This window comes from Canis lupus, chromosome 20 (assembly GCF_003254725.2).
Source record: "Canis lupus dingo isolate Sandy chromosome 20, ASM325472v2, whole genome shotgun sequence".
Lineage (NCBI taxonomy): Eukaryota > Metazoa > Chordata > Mammalia > Carnivora > Canidae > Canis > Canis lupus.
Genome location: NC_064262.1, coordinates 32,889,447 through 32,909,102, shown reverse-complemented (window position 1 = coordinate 32,909,102; position 19,656 = coordinate 32,889,447). Strand labels below are relative to the sequence as shown.

Genomic DNA, 19,656 nt, shown 5'->3' with positions numbered 1-19,656 from the left:
TTGCAGCATTTTGTCTAGCTGGATTTTTAAATCACTTGGTTTCAGGTTCTAATTTCATATATATTAAAGGAGAGCCTTAGCTGAAACAAATGGTTTGAATTGGTAGGGGAAAATATCCACCTGTAGTAGTTTGCAAAGGTGGGAGTCCTTTCTCTTAAAGTAGGTTTGGAATTATTAGTACTAATCTTTGTTTTTTGTTCTTGTTTTTGTTTTGCAGTTTTATCTCCAAGACACTAAAAGTAGTAACGGTACCTTTATAAATAGCCAGAGATTGAGTCGAGGCTCTGAAGAAAGTCCACCATGTGAAATTCTTTCTGGTGATATTATCCAGTTTGGGGTAGATGTAACGGAGAACACACGGAAAGGTACGGGTATGGATCGATTTTTCCTATTTGTCTTTTTAAGTTTAAAAAATTTCTATTTGTTATAAAACATTTTATGTTTGTAAAAGCATTTACATACAGCATTACATGCAGTAAAAATTAAGAATCTCTTACTTCCCCCATTGCTTTTCTAAAACTTTAAATTACGAAATGTTAATAAGTGATTTATATTTTTCATCACAGTGTGAAACTATAGGATGCTCTTGTGTTACTTTAGGAAATAGTTGGTTGTGGTGACAGCCTACCCAACCAACAGAATATTAACCCATAAGGATATTTATCATTAACAAGAATGCAGGAGGGTAGGTCCAGACTTTGTTTACTTGACTTGGTGATGTTATGAGGAATCCAGGGTTACTGCCCTAATATGTTTGTCTCTTATGCAGGATGGCAGCAGCCACAGGCCTTATTTCCTTCATGCCAGTATCTTTGGAAAAAACTGTGAGGCAGGGACAAAATGTCTTTCTGTAGGGCTCTTTTTTTTTAATGTCTTTGGTAGAAGATTTACACTCCTCTTGTCTCACTGACCACATACATACCTAAGTATGGCTACAAAGAAACCTGGGAAGTTACTTACCTGACAGAAGGAATTAGGAGATCCATGATTGTTATTGGTCAGTTACGAGTTATCCAGTCCAGTTGTGTGCACATTTTTGCCCCAAACACAATTAGAGTTCTGTAGGCAGTTATTAGCACTTATCAAGATCCAAAATTTCACATCTCACAGTTTTTGAAACTCGAAGTTCTCTAGTAAATAAATGTAGATAGTCTTCATTTTTACAATTCTAAAGCTTTCTGGCTTTACCTGCTTCACTGTCTATGTGACGACCATGAAGTTCTGTGGATCATAAAACTAAATGAATAGGAGCTAGAAGTATACAGTTATGTTGTCTTAGTTTTTTTTTTTTTTTTTTTTTTTAAAGATTTTATTTATTCATGAGAGAGGCAGAGAGATAGGCAGAGGGGAAAGCAGGCTTCCTGCAGGGATCCTGATGCAGGCGGGACTTGATCTGAGGACCTTGGGATCACAACCTGAGCCAAAGGCAGATGCTCAGCCACTGAGATACCCAGGTGCCCCCTCTGTCTTAGTTTAATATGGGCAATGGAACCAATTGACAAGTTTCTCCTTTTGCTTCTCTGAACATACTTTGATCTGGTGATACCCTAAGTCATCAGTATCTGACATTTTGCACAGTAGACATGGGGATGAAGATGGGTAGTTGGTGATGCTGCTACTGTGTGTGTGCTTGTACATGTACATTTACATACTTTTCACTGGTTGTTGCAACTGCAGTATTATTTTTACTGGGTTTTGATGCCTTCTCAGGGAGTTAGGTTTTGATATTTGAATTCTGGTAGGGTCAAAACTTAGGAATTTCCATTTACAACTGTAAAATAGTTTGTATTTTGATACAAACTACTCAGTACACCTTACTAAGAAAGCTCACCTTATTTATGACCATACTAAGAACAGCTTTGTTGCCACTGTAGCATCTGTTGCCACATCACACCACCTCTGGTACCAAGTCATTCAGCAAACACTTACTCAGCCCCAGCTGTGAGTAACCCACAGAGAAGACAGAGAATTTGATTACATGTTTTTCCCAGGGAATGTCAGTCTTTTTGCCTTGCATTTCCCAAAGAGAATTAATAGGTGTTAATTAATAAAAGAATGAGGTTGTCAAATACACTTAGGAAATAGTTAGTTAACCAAAAGTAAATAGGACTTCTCAGAGTCCTTAATACACTAGCATATATGCCGATCTCGGGGGGGGGGGGGGTGACTGTTCTAGAATGCAGCTCTTTCCAAACTCCTTCCCACTCTTCTTTCCCATCTAGCTGTGAGAGATAACTCTTTAGAACATGCTGTAGGAAGCTAAGAGGACAGTCCTGAAATTCAGAGTTATTATTAGTGCACCATTATTTTAGCAACATTAGATTCTTTCAGGCTTCTTTGAATATTTATGTTTTATGCCAACTTTAAGGAAATTAAATAAAGAAAAATTCATCATTTAAAATGTTGTTTCTTTTGGTATTTATTCCTTCAAAAAGTTGACATTCCTGGGCTCTTGGGAGACAGCTCTATCACTAGTTGAGTACTACCTGTATATGCCAGGGAAAAAGTTAGACTTTGTCCTATGCTAAACAGTACTATGATAAGCTTTATATCACTTGAAAAATCCTACTGAAATTATACAGCACTACCGGTTAACTCCTGGATCAAGGAAGAACTCAAAAGGGGAATTTTAAACTATGTAGAAAGGAAAGGAAAGACTTTTATACTAAAATACAGTAAATCCTTTACTCAGATAAAAATTAATCATCTTAAATTCCTTCTCTACTAAAGAAGTACTATGAAGGAACTTGTCATTTAGGAGAAGTCAGAAAAAGAACAAGAAAAAGAAGTTGGGAAATAAAAAGCAGAAATTAATGAAATAAGCAAAAACATACAGAAGGGATAAGCAGACCAAATGCTGGTTTTGTAAAAATCATCCAGCCAACCAACAAACAATACAACAGGTAATTCGTAAGCCTTGATTCCCTTATTAGGTTAAAAAAAAAATACTAGCAAAAATACACAAGATAAGGAATGAAAAAGACATAAACACAGATACAGGAAGTACTAAAAGAATTTTGAGAAACTAGTACATGCCAACCTATGACAAGGAATGGAGCTAGAGTAAAATACTTTCCTAGCAAAATTATGCCAAGATGTAGAAAACTTGAGTAAACTGATTTCCTTAGAAGAAACTAAGAAGTTATTAAAGATTGACCAGAACCAGAGGTTCTGGTCATATTATTCACAGCTGAATAATGGTCTTATCTTTAAAAGCATGTAAATTCAATGTTATTTGAATAATCCAAACATGCATAAATGTGGAAAGCTGTCAGAATCCTTTAGAGAAGCCAGCAGCATATCACTAATGCCAAATTCTCATAAAGATACAGTTCAAAGACAGAAAACTAGCGCTAATTTCACTTGTGATGATAGAGGAAAAATTCTGATTAAGGTATTAATAAATTAACTTCAGAAATGAAGCTAGAATAAACAACAAAGTGGGTTTTATTCTAAGATTTTAAAAAATGATTCAGTATTGGGGAACTCTATTAACACTGTCCACAAACTAAAAATGTTACATGAAAACCATATTACTGTATAACCAGTAGGTATTGAAAAGGCATTGGATTCTTCTCTTCCCATCTGAGCTGGAGGCCAACCTCTCTTCCTTGGCAGCTCTGTTTTACTTCTAGCCCTGGCTTTCCTTTTCCATCAGACGGGCCAGAGTGCTTCCTCTTGCTTCAGGTTGGCTGTATAGCCTCTGGCCCCTCCAGGCCCTGTGCTTTTCTCTTTTCTTCAGGCTTAGGTCCTCCCTCTCCCCCACCATGAATGAGGAGTATGAAGTATTCCTGCTGGGCACCAGCCTGACTGAATATATCCTGTCAGGTATAATGTCAGTGAATGGAAAGAAAGTTCTTCACATGGATAGAAACCTGTATTATAGAGAAGAAGGTTCTTCTATAACACCTCTGGAAGATGTATACAAAAGATTTAGAATACCGGTGTACCACCATCATTAGTGGGGATAGGAAGAGACTGGAACGTTGACTTAATTCCTAAGTTCCTTATGGTCAGTGGTCAGCTGGTTAAGATGCTGCTTTATACAGAGGTCACTGCTATCCACTTTTCAAAGTGACTGAAGGGAGCTTTGTCTATAAGGGAGGAAAAATCTACAAGGTTCCTTCCACTAAAGCAGAAGCCCTGGCATCTAGCTTAATGAGATTGTTTGAAAAACGTTGCTTCAGAAGATCCCTAGTGTCTGTTGCCAGCTTTGATGAAAAAGATCCCTGAACTTTTGAGGACATTGATCCTAAGAAGACTGCAATTTGAGAGTACAAGAAATTTGACTTGGGACAAGATGTCATAGATTTTACTGGCCATGCCCTGGCATCTTATAGAACCAATGACTATTTGGGGCACCTGGGTGGCTCAGTTGGTTAAGTGTCTGCCTTCAGCTCAGGTCATGATCCCGGGCTTCTGGGATGGAGCCCCGTGTCGGGTCACCCTTTCCTTCTGACCCCCCACCCTGCTCATGCTCTAACTCATTCTCTCAAAACGAATAAATAAAAAATGTTAAGAAAAAAATAAAAACCAATTACTGTTTAGATCAACCATGCTGTGAAACCATTAATAGGATTAAACTTCACAAGTGTCTGGCAAGATACAGCGAAAGTCCAGACCTTTATCTTTTGTATGGTCTTGGAGAACTCAGCCCTGGGATTTGCAGGGCTATGTGCTATTTATGATGGTACCTACATGCTCAATAAACCAACTGAAGAAATCGTACAAAATGGAGGAGTGATTGTTGTGAAATCTGAAGGAGAGGTTAATCACTGTAAGCAGCTCATTTGTAATCCCAGCTATGCAAAAGACCAGGTAGAAAAAGTGAGCCAAGTGATCAGTTATCTGCATCCTCAGGCACCCCATCAAGAACATCAGTGGTACCAGCTCCTGCCAGATTATCATTCCCCAGAACCAAGTCAGTCAGAAGCCAGATAGCTATGTCTGCATGATTTCCTCCATACACAGTGTGGCAGCACAAGGAAGGTATATCGCCATAGTTAGTACAACTGTGGAGACCTTTCAAGGAGCCAGGGAAAGAAATCAGATCAGCTTTGGAGCTTTTGGAGCCAATTGAATAGAAATTTGTTAACATTAGTGACCTCCTTGTACCAAAAGACTTGGAAACAGAAAGCCAGGTCTTTATTTTCTGTATATACAATGCTCCAACTCATTTTGAAACAACTTGTGATAACATCAAGGACACCTGGAAGAGGATGACGGAATCTGAGTTTGACTTAGAGGAAATGAAGCACAAATTATATTAATGGCGAAGACTAATACCAGTACCTTTTATTATCTAATTAGGACAAACTTCTGGCAAATGATGTATACTGTATGAAATCAATATTATAAGGCCCGCTTTTGTAATCAAAACTGAGATTGCAGAGCACTGTATTAGTAAATGTTCCTTTCCCTTCTAATATCATGTATGAACTTGTTTTCAAGTGGCTATTCAGAATTGGCAGATTACCATATTATATTCAGTTTAACCAATACTAGGTTTTTTTCCTAGTGAAAGATCAGTTTTTAAAAAACATTGTCATACTGATTCAGAGCACTTGATAATGTATTTGTATCTTTTAATCAGTGTAGCCTTTGCAGTTGTATGCTTCTGCTGCTCAAGAGCTGGATCAGTACAATTTGTGTGTCATCTGTCCTCTTGATGTTAAAGGAATTAGAAATTGTCCATAATCTGGGACAGAAGCCCTATGTTTTCCCTACACCTTTACATTTTGTGTTCTGTCAAGTGTTATAGGTGCCCATGGAAAACAGCCACCAGTTGGAGTTATGTGGGCCTAAAATTCTAACCCAACTTCAAACCAAGTCATTTTAGAGGACGACTGTGTGCAGTGTTTTAACCTTAGACAGTTGATGAGAACAAAGGGAAAGAAACTCAGTCATAGACCATGTAAAAGTAGAAGCTTCTTTTGTATTCTAGATGTGACCTCTTCAATGATGCCTGTCTCAAAATGGCTCCAAATGATTTCTGTACTGCAAAATAAAGCCAAACTCTGAAAACCTAAAAAAAAAAAAAAGCATTTGATCAAGTTTAGGAGTTTCCTAATAAAAATTCTAAATAAATAGAATGAATAGAAAAAACTAAATAACATAAGAATTTTAATTAAAATAGAATAAAAAGGGGTGCCTGGGTGGCTCAGTCAGGTGTCTGACTCTTGATTTTTTTGGCTCAGATCATGATATCAGTGTTATGAGATTGAGCCCCAAATTGGGCTTCATGCACTCTGGGCATGGAGCCTGCTTAAGATTCTCTCCTCCTACCTCTGCTTGCACACTCACACACTCTCTCTCTCTCTCTTTCTCAAAAAAAAATAAATAAAAATAGAACAAAAGTAGCACAAATGCTATACAGGTGTAAAAATGTATGAACTAAATTTACATATATCAGTAAGGATAAATCTCAAACATTCTCTCAAGCAAATTGCAGAAGGATATGCGTGGTACAATACTATTTACATAAAGCATGAATTAATGTAAAACAGTACTACATAGTGCTTTTGAATATATTTATAGTAAGAATATAAAATTAGACACTTGAAATGATAAAAAATAGTTTGTGAGAATGTATGAAAGGATTTCTTTTCATCACTGTGCATAGAACAAATGAAGCATAATTTTAAAATTGCCCATTGTGTAGCTATTATAAAGAATAAATTAGGATTATATGAATTGTAGAGATTTGTATAAGATACACTGTTGAGGAAAGAATCACTATTAATAATTCATGATTTTAAAAAGTCTCACCAATCCCTATAAATGTACATGTTCATGTATGTGTTTGAATATGATTATATGAACATAGGGGAAAAAGCATAGAAGGATGTATACTAGGTCATTACTGTGAGTCATCCTGGAGTGGGGTGGAGGGAAGAAGTAAAGGAGAAGAGGAAGCCAAATTAAAAAGGATGGGGCTAATGTGACTGCAATTGAAAACCTTCCACGATCTGTGTCATTTATGTATTTATGTGAAATGAATATGTAAAAGGAAATTTCAAAAAATATATATAAAAATATTTTGTGTGTGTGTGTATAAAATCATGATTTTGTTAAAAAGGTCACAGGAACCTAATGTCATTGAACATATCCATTCATATTAGTGACTCTTCTATTCCATCCTCTCCAAAACAAGCTGATTTTGATGTTTGACTTTCCATATAGTGTGACTCCAGGTTGAAAACTCAAGGTACAAATAACTTGTCCTCTAGATGTAAAATATCGTTAAAAACAAATAAGATGATATTCTAATAGATTTTTTTCAAGGAAATGAGAGAGAATGCCAACCTATCAGATCCTCCTGAAATCAGAGCTATCTATTCCTCTGTACCCAAACCCACAAACTGCTCAGACAGAGCATGAGTTCTGGGCTACATAACATTACAGTAACTCTCTCCTGCAAAGCTTGGGACCAGCTAGTTCTATAAACTTGGTATATAACTCCAATCAGTTCATCCCTGAGGTCTACTTCACCAATATCTGTTCCTAGGTAAGCCCCTATGAGCAGGGAGCCCATTATGAGCAAGGGGCACTGGTATCTTCCTTTTATTGTGCTCAAACTGCCCTCAATTATTTTTACTTCCCACAGTAGACCTTGTCTTTTCGCACATGCTTATTCCTTTGGCTAAAAACTTTTTCTAGGTTGAAAAAGGTGTCTTTCCATGTCCCTGTTGCACACTGCACTCTCCTTTACAGGTTTGCCTCTCTCACTAAGCTACACAAGAGCAGGCATTGTGTATGTCTTCATTGTAGAATCTCCACACTCAACTTGGCATATACTGGTTGAATAAATTTTAAAATGTCTTATGGGGCAGCCCAGGTGGCTCAGCGGTTTGCCAGGATGTGATCCTGGAGACCTGGGATCAAGTCCCATGTCAGGCTCCCTGCATGGAGCCTCCTTCTTCCTCTGCCTGTGTCTCTGCCTTTCTCTCTCTGTCTCTCTGTCTCTTTCTCTCTGTGTTTCTCATGAATAAATAAATAAAATCTTAAAAAGTGTAGCTATCTTCTATCATCATAAAAATGCTAAAAAAAATAAAAGACATCAAACTCGGGTAACCTGGGTAGCTCAGTGGTTGAGTGTTTGCCTTTGGCTTAAGCCATGATCCTGAGGTCTCTTTCTTTGCTCATGCCATTCTCTCAGCCTTTCCTTCCATTTCCAGCTTTTGAAGTCTTTTTTTTTTTTTAACCCTTTTTATAAATCCTCCCCTGCCTTTGTCTGTTCCAAATTTCCACAGTATTTTGTACCTCTTGTAGCATTTGTGAAAAATTTCCCCCTTTGTTGTTATGTTAGCTGTTTCTTGTTCTCTCTACAAAATATATTGAAATCTCCTCAAGACAAGGACCTAGTCATAATCATCTTGATTTTCCCCATCTTTACCATCCTACTGCTTCATAGCCAGCAGATTCTCAGTGACTATTTAGCAAACAGCTAAAACTAAAGAACCACTACTCCTTGTGCATAAATAGAAAAATAACCTAAGAAGAAGTATTGCTCCATTGTATGCTAGAGAAATAAAGTAGCAAATGAATTCACATACCTAGAGAAAGGTCTCCCACCAAATAAATAGTTAGAAACAGGATTCCTGGGAGAAATAGCTAACTCTGAGTCTAAGCAGGAAATGTACAGGTTGAGCATAGAAGATTTTGTCATATAGGGGATCTCTGGGTGGCTCAGCGGTTTAGCGCCTGCCTTTGGCTCAGGGCACAATCCTGGAGTCCCGGATTGAGTCCCGCATCGGGCTCCCTGCAGGGAGCCTGCTTCTCTCTTTCTGCCTGTGTCTCTGCCTCTCTATGTATCTCAAAAATAAATAAATAAAATCTTAAAAAAGATTTTGTCATATATAAAACAATGAAACTGAGACTCCTAGGGTTCTGTCAGAAAATTCAGTTAACATAAAGTTCTAATTGATCAAAGATGGGACAGTTTGAGGATCAAATAATAACAGCAGTGGATTGAAATATATCAAATGTGCTTAAATCCATGAACTTAAATGATACTAAAAAGAAAACAAAAAGATTTGGTCACCCTTAGAAAAGCGTAGGTAAACCATCCTGAAAACAAGTAAATAAAGAGCAAGAATAAGCATTTATGCTACCTTTCCTGGAGAGAATTATTCCTGACATAAACAAGGAGTTGATGAGGGAAAGGTTTTTTTTTTTTTTTTTTTTTTGCTGAGGAGTGAAAGCTTTTGTTTTGTTTTTTTTTTTTTAATTTTTTTTTAAATTTTATTTATTTATTTATGATAGTCACATAGAGAGAGAGAGAGAGGCAGAGACACAGGCAGAGGGAGAAGCAGGCTTGATGCACCGGAAGCCCGATGTGGGACTCGATCCCGGGTCTCCAGGATCGCGCCCTGGGCCAAAGGCAGGCGCCAAACCGCTGCGCCACCCAGGGATCCCCGAGTGAAAGCTTTTGATTACTGAACTCTAGCTCATAAGTGAAGACAGAATGATAGAATATCAGTACAAAAACACTTTTTAGAGTTAAAATGTTACTTGTCTTTTTTTTTTTTTTTAAGATTTTATTTATTTCTTCATGCGAGACACACACAGAGAGAGACACAGGCAGAGGGAGAAAGAAGCAGGCTTCCCCGCAGGGAGCCTAATGTGGGACTCATCCAGACCTGGGATCATGCCCTGAGCCGAAGGTAGATGCTCAACTGCTAAGCCACCTAGATGTCCCAAAATGTTACTTGTCTTTTTGGCTAGCTTTCCTGCCTTGTTTCTGACTGGAAAAAAAAAAAAGGTCTTTGAGGGACACCTGGGTGGTTTAGTTAAGCATTTAACTCTTGATCTCAGCTCAGGTCTTGATCTCAGGGTCCTGATTTCAAGCCCCACAATGGGCTTCTCACTAGGTGAGGAGCCTACTTAAAATCAGGACTCCTGGGTGGCTCCATTGGTTAAGCATCCGCCTTCAGCTCACATCTTGATCTCAGGGTCCTGGGATTAAGCCACTTGTTGGGCTCCCTGCTCAATGGAAAGTCTGCTTCTCCCTTTGCTTCTCCCTCTGCCTCTCCCCTTACTCGCTGGCTCTTCTATTACTTTCTCTCTCGCTTGCTTCTCTCTTGGGGAAAAAAAAAACTTTAAAAATAATTTTAAAAATCTTTGAATTGGAAGCTTTATGAAGTGAAAATTTCAAGGTTGAAAGTTTGGTAACTTTTTAACCTTAGATTGTAGTCAAAAGACAAGCAAATAATTCCTCAGTTTGGAAATGTTAATGCCTCTCATTTAGATCTTGGTTTTTTTAGATGTTTCTTATGTTTTTATCATCTTACTCATTGTACTTCTATTACTGCCAGTCATTTCGAGGGATCCTTCAAACTACTCAAATATAAAGTACTGTTGACCTTTCCACTCAATGCAGGAACAGAGATAGAGCCAGACTACAACATACCCCAGAAGTTTCAGTCTTCCAATTCAGGGCCTTACATAGCTTTTAAGCTCATCACAGTGAACATGGGTCTTTTAAGTAATGCCTGTGTGAAGAGGCAATAGTAAAGGCTGACTTCATACCATAAAGTAAATATATTAATTCAAAAGCAAAAACAATAACCTGTATGAGATAATAGAGGAAAAAACCCACAAATGACAGCTTAGGTAGTCTTCATTTTGATTTTTAATAAAATCTCATAAGTACAAGTAATTGCAGATTTTTATGCATAGATACCTTGTTTTTTTGAGTCAGACACACTTCTTGTTTTAACATTTTTGAAATTTGCTTGTAGCTTACAATGCATATATGCACAGTTTTACTTGCTGTCAGAAAGTAGATCATTCCTATGAAACTTTTTTTTTTTTTTTTTTAAGGTAGGTTTTATGCCCAACATGGAGCCTAGTACCGGGGCTTCAACTCACAACTGTGAGATCGAGACCTGAACTGAGATCAAGAGTCTGATGCTCAACTGACTAAGCCACCCAGGCATCTCCTATGAAACCTTTAAAAATTGGTGTAAAGGGAAGAAGCAATTACATTAATTTATATGGAAAAACTTTTTAGCATTCTCAGACCCAAAGTGTCATCTCTCTTAGGCTTTTCTGATACCTGAGGGACATAATTTTGCTAATGGATGCACAAAATAAATCAAGCTAAAGCACAGATGTTCACAGACACAGTTCAAAACTATGGCCGCTGGATGCTGAGATGCTGAGTATACTTTGTGGGGGAGGAGCTTGCCAGGGCCCCTCTCAATGCCTTGTAACAGCTCACTGCAAAATGCTTGCTGAATGCTATTTACACTTTACCCTTTTTTTCACAATAAGCAAAAATCCTCTTTGGATTTCTTTTGGTTGGGAAAACAGGTACTGATGTAGGTCTTTCATAAAAGTGAAGGGATATAATACAAACTTTTAAAAAGCAGAGAGTGGGGCACCAACTGGGTAGCTCAGTTGGTTAAATCTCTAACCCTTGATTTAGCCTGAGGTCATGATCTCAGGGTCTTGAGATGGAAACCCCATGTCCAGCACTGTGTGTGGAGCCTGCTTAAGATTCTCTCTCTCCTTCTCCTTCTGCCCCTCCCTCCTCTTCATGCGCTCGCTCTCCCTCTCTCGCTCTCTCTTAAAAAAAAAAAAAAAATTGAAGGGTACCTGTATTTAATGTGGCAGTGATCCTGCAGCTTTCTTACCCCACCTGAGAAACTTTAATTTTTTTTTTATTTTTTATTTTTTTAAAGATTTTATATATTTATTCATGATAGTCACACAGAGAGAGACAGAGAGGCAGAGACACAGGCAGAGGGAGAAGCAGGCTCCATGCAGGGAGCCCGATGTGGGATTCGATCCTGGGTCTCCAGGATCGCGCCCCGGGCCAAAGGCAGGCGCCAAACCGCTGCGCCACCCAGGGATCCCCTGAGAAACTTTTAAATTGTGTGTTTTACAATCATTTTGTCTCTGAATCTTGGAAATATGGTGAATAATGTTTCTGGGAAATTTTTGAGAGCAAAATTTGTTTAAAAAGTGATTAATAAAATATTTGAGAGCAGTACTTTCCAAAGTATTTTTTTCATAATACTGTATATATCATGTATATAATACTGTCATATCAGTTCCTGTGTAAGTATTCTGAAAACAGGGGACAGAGATGCTCAGTGGTCAAATAAGTTTGGAAATGCATCTTACTTTTAGAGCCTCATGATGGATAAAAAGCCCATTGAGCTCTGAAAAAGACTGGTATAAAAAAAATAAAAACTCTTCAATATATTTTAACCAAGTATTTCCCAAACTTTTCTGACCTTCATATCTGTTTTTGTTAACACCCACTAGCACTCCATTTTGGGAAATACTGTTATATAGAGTTGATTAAGTATTAGAACAAAACATTTTTATCAGGTAGTTTTAAATACTCGCCTGTTGCAAATTAAAAAAGACAACTAATAATTCTATGCGTATGTGTGTATCTGCTTGTCACAAGAACCTTTTCAAAAGCAGGGCTGGCTAGACTAGATTGTCCACTTAGACGTGATCTTTAACTGCCTTCAGTAGTACAGCAACCCCATGCTGCCCTGTCAGTATTACCCCTCGATTCATTTCACAGATTTGTACATCATTTCAGTTGCTAGACTTTGGGGTGATATATCTGAGCAATGGAAATTCTGATGTAATATATCACAGCTTGTCAATTCTGGCACTGCAATTTTATTCTGTAACTCAATGCATGTAATTTTTTAGACTCTATTATCAATTTAAATACATTGGTCAAGTATCAGTATTGCTGGATTTTGTTATACTCTTCTCTTGTATTTATTATAGCCTGAAAAGAGTAGATCTCTGGCGGAGTCATAGAGCTGGGAAAATCTGTCCCTTCCCTATATTCTACCAGGGAAAGGAGGGAGTTAAGTAGTTCTTACAAGTGTAGGTGAACTCTGCTGCCCTCAAAGTAAGAGATGTCTTCACCCTGGGTAATGGAAGCTGTAAAATATTAACCAACCATGTTATTTGGCATATTCAGTAATCATTCATTAAATGCCTACTTTGTGCCAGATAACTCTGCCAAGTATGGGATTTAAAAAGTGAAAAGCAACCAATCTTTGCCCCTCTTACAGAGTCTGCTCTAACTGGTGAGACAGTGGTTGCGTAAATGACAAATATTCACAGTGCACTGTGCTTACTATTATAAGAAGTAGATATAGGAGACTCTGGAGACCCCTAAATCAGATAATGAGTTCCGTGAAGTAAGTAGAAAGTCTGAGCCTAGGGGATAAGTAGCCTTTGGTCATGCAGGCAAGAGGATAAAATGATATCACTGACAGAACAGCTTGTAAAATGAATAGAGTTGTGAAAAAAGGAATTTGGAAATGCAAGTGGCTTGGTCTTGCATAGGGTGTTTATGGTAGCAGGATGGAGGATGAGGCCTGAAGGGAAGGAAGGAGCCCAGGTGGTTCATGGCTGTAATTGCTGTGGATGGTTCTTGATCTGTGTTAGCACTTTTCAAATAATAAGTTAATGAAAATTGAGTAAATTGCACTAAGTTTCTTAAGTTTACTGTATATTTCCAGATGACAGAATAATCATATTACTTCATGTTTATAATATTGTTTTGATGGTTTATAGGCCTGATCACTTAATAAGTTACTCTTACATAAATGCATTAGCTCTATTCTTTTTTTTTTTTTTTTTAAGATTTTATTTACTTTTTATTTGAGAGAGAGAGAGTGCACAAGCAGAGGGAGGGATAGAAGGAGAGGAAGAAGCAGACTCCTCACCAAGCATGGAGCCCAACTCAGAGTTTGATCCTAGGACTCTGCAATCATGACATGAGCCAAAGTCAGATGCTTAACCAACTGAGCCACCCAAGCATCCGAGCATTAGCTTTATTCTTAATCCGTTTTATTGAGATATAATTTATTTGCAACACCAGTTTTATACAGTGGGTACAGCTTACTGAGTTTTGACAAATGTATATGGTCACATAACCACTCCTTTTCTAATTATGAGACAGTATATTTTCAGCACCCTGCATTAGCTTTTAATTGGTAAATTAAATAAATTAACTCTTTGAATCCTAACCCCAGAAGATATAATCTTGGAAGAATAGAGAAATAAAAAGCCATCAACCTTAAAACAGCAAAAAAATATTTTCTTATAAAGCCTAATCACAAAGAGAAGCTACTTACTGCCTTTGGGGGGTTTTGTCTCTTGAAATCATCAGAAGGAAAAGGAGGAAGTAAGAAGCAACAGTAAGAAGTTGTCTACAAAATGACTGGTGTAATGTTATATAAAAATGTTAGGGGGTGGAGGAAGAAAAAGCACCAAAACCACAATTTTAAATACTGAACTGGAAATCTCAGACTTTAATAAACAGAGTACCAGAAGCAGCTTCACTTGTCTGAGGTCTTGGTTTTCTCACTCATCAAATGGGAGAATTGAATGGCATATTTCAAGCTCTATTATGCAGAACTTACAAGTTTTGTTAGGCATGGATAGGAGTTACAGATTGAGGAGGACAGGAGAATTAGGAATTAGGGCTAACTATTAAATTGGGGAATAGTTGGAGTTAGGTTTTGATGCCAGAAGATAGAGGAAAAAGTGCATTTCCTCTCCTCAATTGTATTTACATAAATTCAACTGACCTTTTATTGACTGCTACAGCATTGGAGGTTAGGGCACTTTTCAAAAACAATTCTATCTATAATTCTGCCTCGCAGCTGTGATTCAGTATAAAAACAGGGATGACTTTCTCCAGGGGAGTGAATACTGCCATTAAACCACCAGATTAAAAAACAAAAAACAAACAAAAAAAAAAACCACCAGATTTTTTTCGGAAGTTATTTAGGAATAAAATGTTTGGATATGAGAGATACGAAGGTTTGTATTTTTAAACAATTATTTAATCCATCTAATTTGTTTATTTTAACCAGTTACCCATGGATGTATTGTTTCCACAATAAAACTTTTTCTACCAGATGGTATGGAAGCCCGGCTCCGCTCAGAGTGAGTATAATTTAGTGCTATGAAGTTTTTATATTAATTACCTTGGTTAATAATATTAGAGATGATGGTATACAGTTAACACTTCAGGATTATTTTAATAATGGTAGAACATTAATGTAGTATTTTAGAATATATTTCATTTTAATTGTTTTTTCACATTACCTACAATGTTACTAATGTTTTTCACATTACCTACATTACTACAATTCTAGTAAATAATAATATATAATGAAGCACAGATTATTTTGTTTCCAAATTTAACTTTCCAATTTATATTTTGATGGATTATTAGTTGTATTTCAAAATATTTAGGATATGTAAGTTACTGATGAGTGGTAACTGTATTCATTAGTGGTAAGAACTGTATTTTGATCTGTATTTAATATAGGACTTCTTAAACTGTGATTTCCTCTGAAGTTAATGCCAGTGTCATGATCTTTTAGGACGTTGAGGGTGTTGATATAGTTAGTAACCAAATAGGTGGGAGTTTTGGAGGGATTTTCCAAGGCTGTATTTTTTTTCCCCCTCAAGTGGTGGAAAGATCATTCAGTTGAGGACAAACTTGAAAGGGAAGAGTTACTCATAAAATGTAAATGTTAAAACCTAAACATAAGTATATTTTAGTCTTATGCTTTTCATAGGTTATCATTATATAGTAATTATTAAACGTAAGCATTTTTTATCTGGGGAGAAGACTGTGTATATGCAAGAAACTTGTTTGTACACCCAACATAATATTTTTTATCCTTCAGAAGCAAAGACAAAGATTTGAAGGTGGGAGGTTAAGATAAGCAGTAAGTTTAAAGCAAAATAGAGTCGTGAGTAGGAGAGAGAATGAAAAAGAAAGCAGAGGCTCTTCTATTACTTTGGTAGTCTGTGCTTTCATTAGAACTACTATATATTTTGCTTCAGTTAGAAGCTACCAATATTTTTTAGCTTTAAGGATACCTGGAGCAAAGCAAAAAATTTTAAACATTTAAATGTAAAATCTGTTTCCTATTCTATATTATAGTTTAATTATTAAAAATACAGTTAACTTTGGGAACTTTAATATGACTCTTTTTATGAGTCAAGGGTTAAGTTTTTAAAAGTAAGAGTAACTATTAATCAACTAATGATGTGTGGCTTCTAAAGACCTTGATGTTTTTGTGTGATAATGAGATTTTTCTTTCATGGAGTTAAAAGCTTTGAGTAATTATATAAAGGATCATCTGTCATCTCAGGTTCCATCTAAGAGGGCATGTCAATTTTTCAAAGTCTGTGTTAGTGAATTGTGTCCCTATCCTTCTTGTTTCCCCAATGCTTTTCATCTTCCCCATTTCCTTCTCATTGTTTGGTTTTTCTTATGTGGTTAAATATTAGTATCGTTTAAAATTTTGCTGCCGGCTTCATTGTACATAGTTTGGCTGACTTTCTGGAGAAGATGAATTTTAGACAGGCAGTTCTCTGGAGCTGTAGGAAGATCACAATGGTCTTCAGAGGCAGATAGTCTCATTCAAAGCCCAACTCCACCTATTCTGTGACTTGATGAGGCCTCCCTTTTCTCATTTGAAAAATGAAGATAACAATAGTACTTATTGAGCAGGAATTTTATGAGGAAGACTAAGCAAGGTTATGCACTTAAAGAGTTTTGTGTAGTACCTGGCATATATTAAGCACACAATGATCATTGGCTGTTTCTGTTACTATAATCTTTTTTAGCCATCAAGATACTTTTGGGTATGCCAGAATGCTTAGTTTAAGGTATATTATATACATAGCATTTGATGCTTTTAAGATTCTCACTAGCTAGTTCTCAAAAAGTTGATTCTTTTTTCTTCCTTGTTTTTGATTACATTGCACAAATAATTTTTTTTTTAAGTTACCACTATACCCAACATGGGGCTCAAATTCATGACTCTGAGATCAAGAGTCATATGCTCTACTAACTGGGCCAGCCAGACATTCCTGCACAAATAATTTTTAAATGATAACAAACGGAGAAAAATTGCCTGAAACCCTACCATCCCAGTACTGATGGTTTTCCCTTTCTGCACTGCCTTTTTGCATATGAACATAGTTCATATACAAAATATGTATATTTTGTATACAAAATATTCGATATATATAAATCAACCAAATACAATTCAATTCAATATACAATTCAAATACAATATAATTCAAACAAAATACACCTATATCCAGAATAGTTTCTGTAAGATACACACACACACATACACCACACATATATTACTCATGGAATAGTTTAGCTGAATTTTTAGCCTTTTGCTAACCAGTTTTTCACAAGACCAGAAAATTTTGTACTTCAGTCACTAAGAAAACTGGATTTAAAAAAAAAAAAAACTGAATACTATTTGCTTCGATTTAAATTATCTTAAGTTCATTTGCCTGTCTGTACATATCTACAGAGAAAAAGATACATACCCCAGATGGTTATCTCTAGGTGCTTGCATTAGGTAATTCTTACTTATTTCCTCATACTTTACACATTTTCCATAATCAGTATTTCTTAATTTTGTAGTCAAGAAAAAGAAAGTTACGTTTAAAACGTCTATTCCATGTTTATGGGTAGAGAGAAAAACTAAATTTGGCATAATTTTTTAAACCTTCATTAGGCACCAGCTTTGCTAGGGCCTTTTGATAGATTCTGGGGATCCAGAGGTGATTGGTACCTGAAAACACATGTGAAATCAAAGAAGTGAAGGGTTATATAATCTCAGTTGGGAGTCTGTACAGGATCGTGTGTGCTCAAAAGGGAGGATATGCTGGTACTTAATATTCCATTTTACTTAGCATTTTAGTGTATTTGTGATTAATTGAAGCATTTCTTAGGATGTTTGTGGTTACTACAGTGGGATCAGAATTGTCATTTCTATTTTTAATTCGTGGAAGATAGTTTCTCATTAGTTTACACATGATTAACCAGTTGAATTTAGGAACTCCAGTCAGCCTTTAGGCTCACTATCACCAGAGTAGCACCTAGGATATGAAGTGATTAGCAACTTGTAGGGGATGTGGGTGGGCAGCCTTGCTTTGTGTTCTCTACTCACCCCAACACACACACAGTATCTTACCAAGCATTGTAAGATAGGAACCCTAGCTTCCCTAGCTGCTGAGTTCTCATTGGGAGTGGTAGTAGGGTTAAGTGATAGAATGTTTTAGGTTATGTTCAAAGCTCTTAATTATATTAACATGTTTAATGCTTACAGTTACCGCATGGGGTTGTTTTTATGATTATCCCCATTTTATGGATGAGGAAGTTGAGACCTATAGTGCTTTAGGTAACTTGCCCAAGATTACACAGCTGGTAAATAGAGCCAGATACACAGCTGGTAAATAGAGCCAGAATCTAGGCCCAGTCAGTATGACATCTGAGCCTACATGCTTAACTGCTATACTATACTGCCTGTCTGTCAATAGTACTTTATAAGGCCCAAAAGGCAATTAGTATCAATTATACTATCTGTCTAATGCTTAGTTTTAAAGAACTATACCAAGTTTATTTATTTTTATTTTTTATTTTTTTAAAGATTTTATTTATTCATGAAAGACAGAGAGAGAGAAAGAAGGCAGAGACACAGGCAGAGGGAGAAGCAGGCTCCATGCAGGGAGCCCAACATGGGACTTGATCCCAGGTCTCCAGGATCACACCCTGGACTGAAGGCAGCACTAAACCACTGAGCCACCGGGGCTGCCCTATACGAAGTTTGGATTCATACCTATATCTAAGCTTTCTGGTTGCTAGTGTGTGATATAATAATACTGTTTAGTTAGCTAAAGTTGTTCTCTGCTAGAACAAGTTTCCAAATTATAGCTTTCTTTCTAGTAGAACTTTGGTTTTTAAGACTTTGTGTATAGGAATACTTAATTTTAAAAGAACATAATGTACACATTCCAAAATTAAAAATGGATAATTTAAGGAGTACTTCTTTCTTATATAGAAGTTCTATAGTCATGGCATTCACCAGAACCCTCATTAAATAGTGGATCCTCAAGGGCATTTAATACACTTTGATTTTTGAATTTGCGTTTAGAAATATATTATGTGGGGACACTTGGGGCAGCCCAGGTGGCTCAGTGTTTTTTAGCACCTGCCTTCAGCCCAGGGCGTGATCCTGGAGTCCTGGGATTGGGTCCTGCATCGGGCTTCCTGCGTGGAACCTGCTCCTCCCTCTGCCTGTGTCTCTGCCCTCTCTCTCTCTCTCTCTCTCTCTCTCTCTGTCTCTCAAGAATAAATAAATAAAATCTTAAAAAAAAAACACACACAAATATGTGTAAAAGATAGATTTATATATTTATTACCTTGTTTTCTAAGAATTTTGTGTATTTATGAGGATTGAAAATAATTCACATTCTTTTAATTATATGAAAGCAAGTATATCAACTTGGGGTTTAAGATATTCTGGTACTGTCATACTATTTCCGCTGTTGTCAGGAAATTAGATAAAAAATTCTAAATTTTACTTTTCAGTGTCATCCATGCTCCATTACCAAGTCCTGTTGACAAAGTAAGCTACTAATGATTATTTTTTCTAAACTAACTATATGGCTTTGGAAAGTGTTTTTGTTTGTTTTTAATATGCTTTAATTAGAAACTTATTTTTCTTCTGTAACAAATTATATATAGTGTGTATAGGTATTTGGTTATTGCAGTCTTCTGATCTGGAGAAGTTAGGTTGTTTGTTTCTTAGGATAAAACCTTTGTTATCTCAA

The 19,656-nt window shown here is 36.6% G+C and overlaps 1 protein-coding gene and 1 pseudogene across 46 annotated transcripts in view; both read left to right on the top strand.

Moving 5' to 3' along the window:
* Nucleotides 1-19,656, top strand: part of LOC112665959 (sarcolemma associated protein) — a 145,551-nt gene that overhangs the window by 59,827 nt on the left and 66,068 nt on the right. For 22 of the 46 annotated variants that reach the window (XM_035703451.2, XM_025456310.3, XM_025456312.3 and 19 more), the window contains exons 2-4: nt 218-365; nt 14,871-14,943; nt 19,415-19,451. In XM_035703451.2, the coding sequence (XP_035559344.2) occupies nt 218-365; nt 14,871-14,943; nt 19,415-19,451 (258 nt within the window). Of the gene's footprint in view, nt 1-217; nt 372-14,870; nt 14,944-19,414; nt 19,452-19,656 lie in introns of those variants that run through there. The other 24 variants (XM_025456309.3, XM_025456306.3, XM_025456304.3 and 21 more) reach the window with 3 other exon arrangements.
* LOC112665961 (rab GDP dissociation inhibitor beta-like) lies at nt 3,429-5,466 on the top strand (annotated as a pseudogene).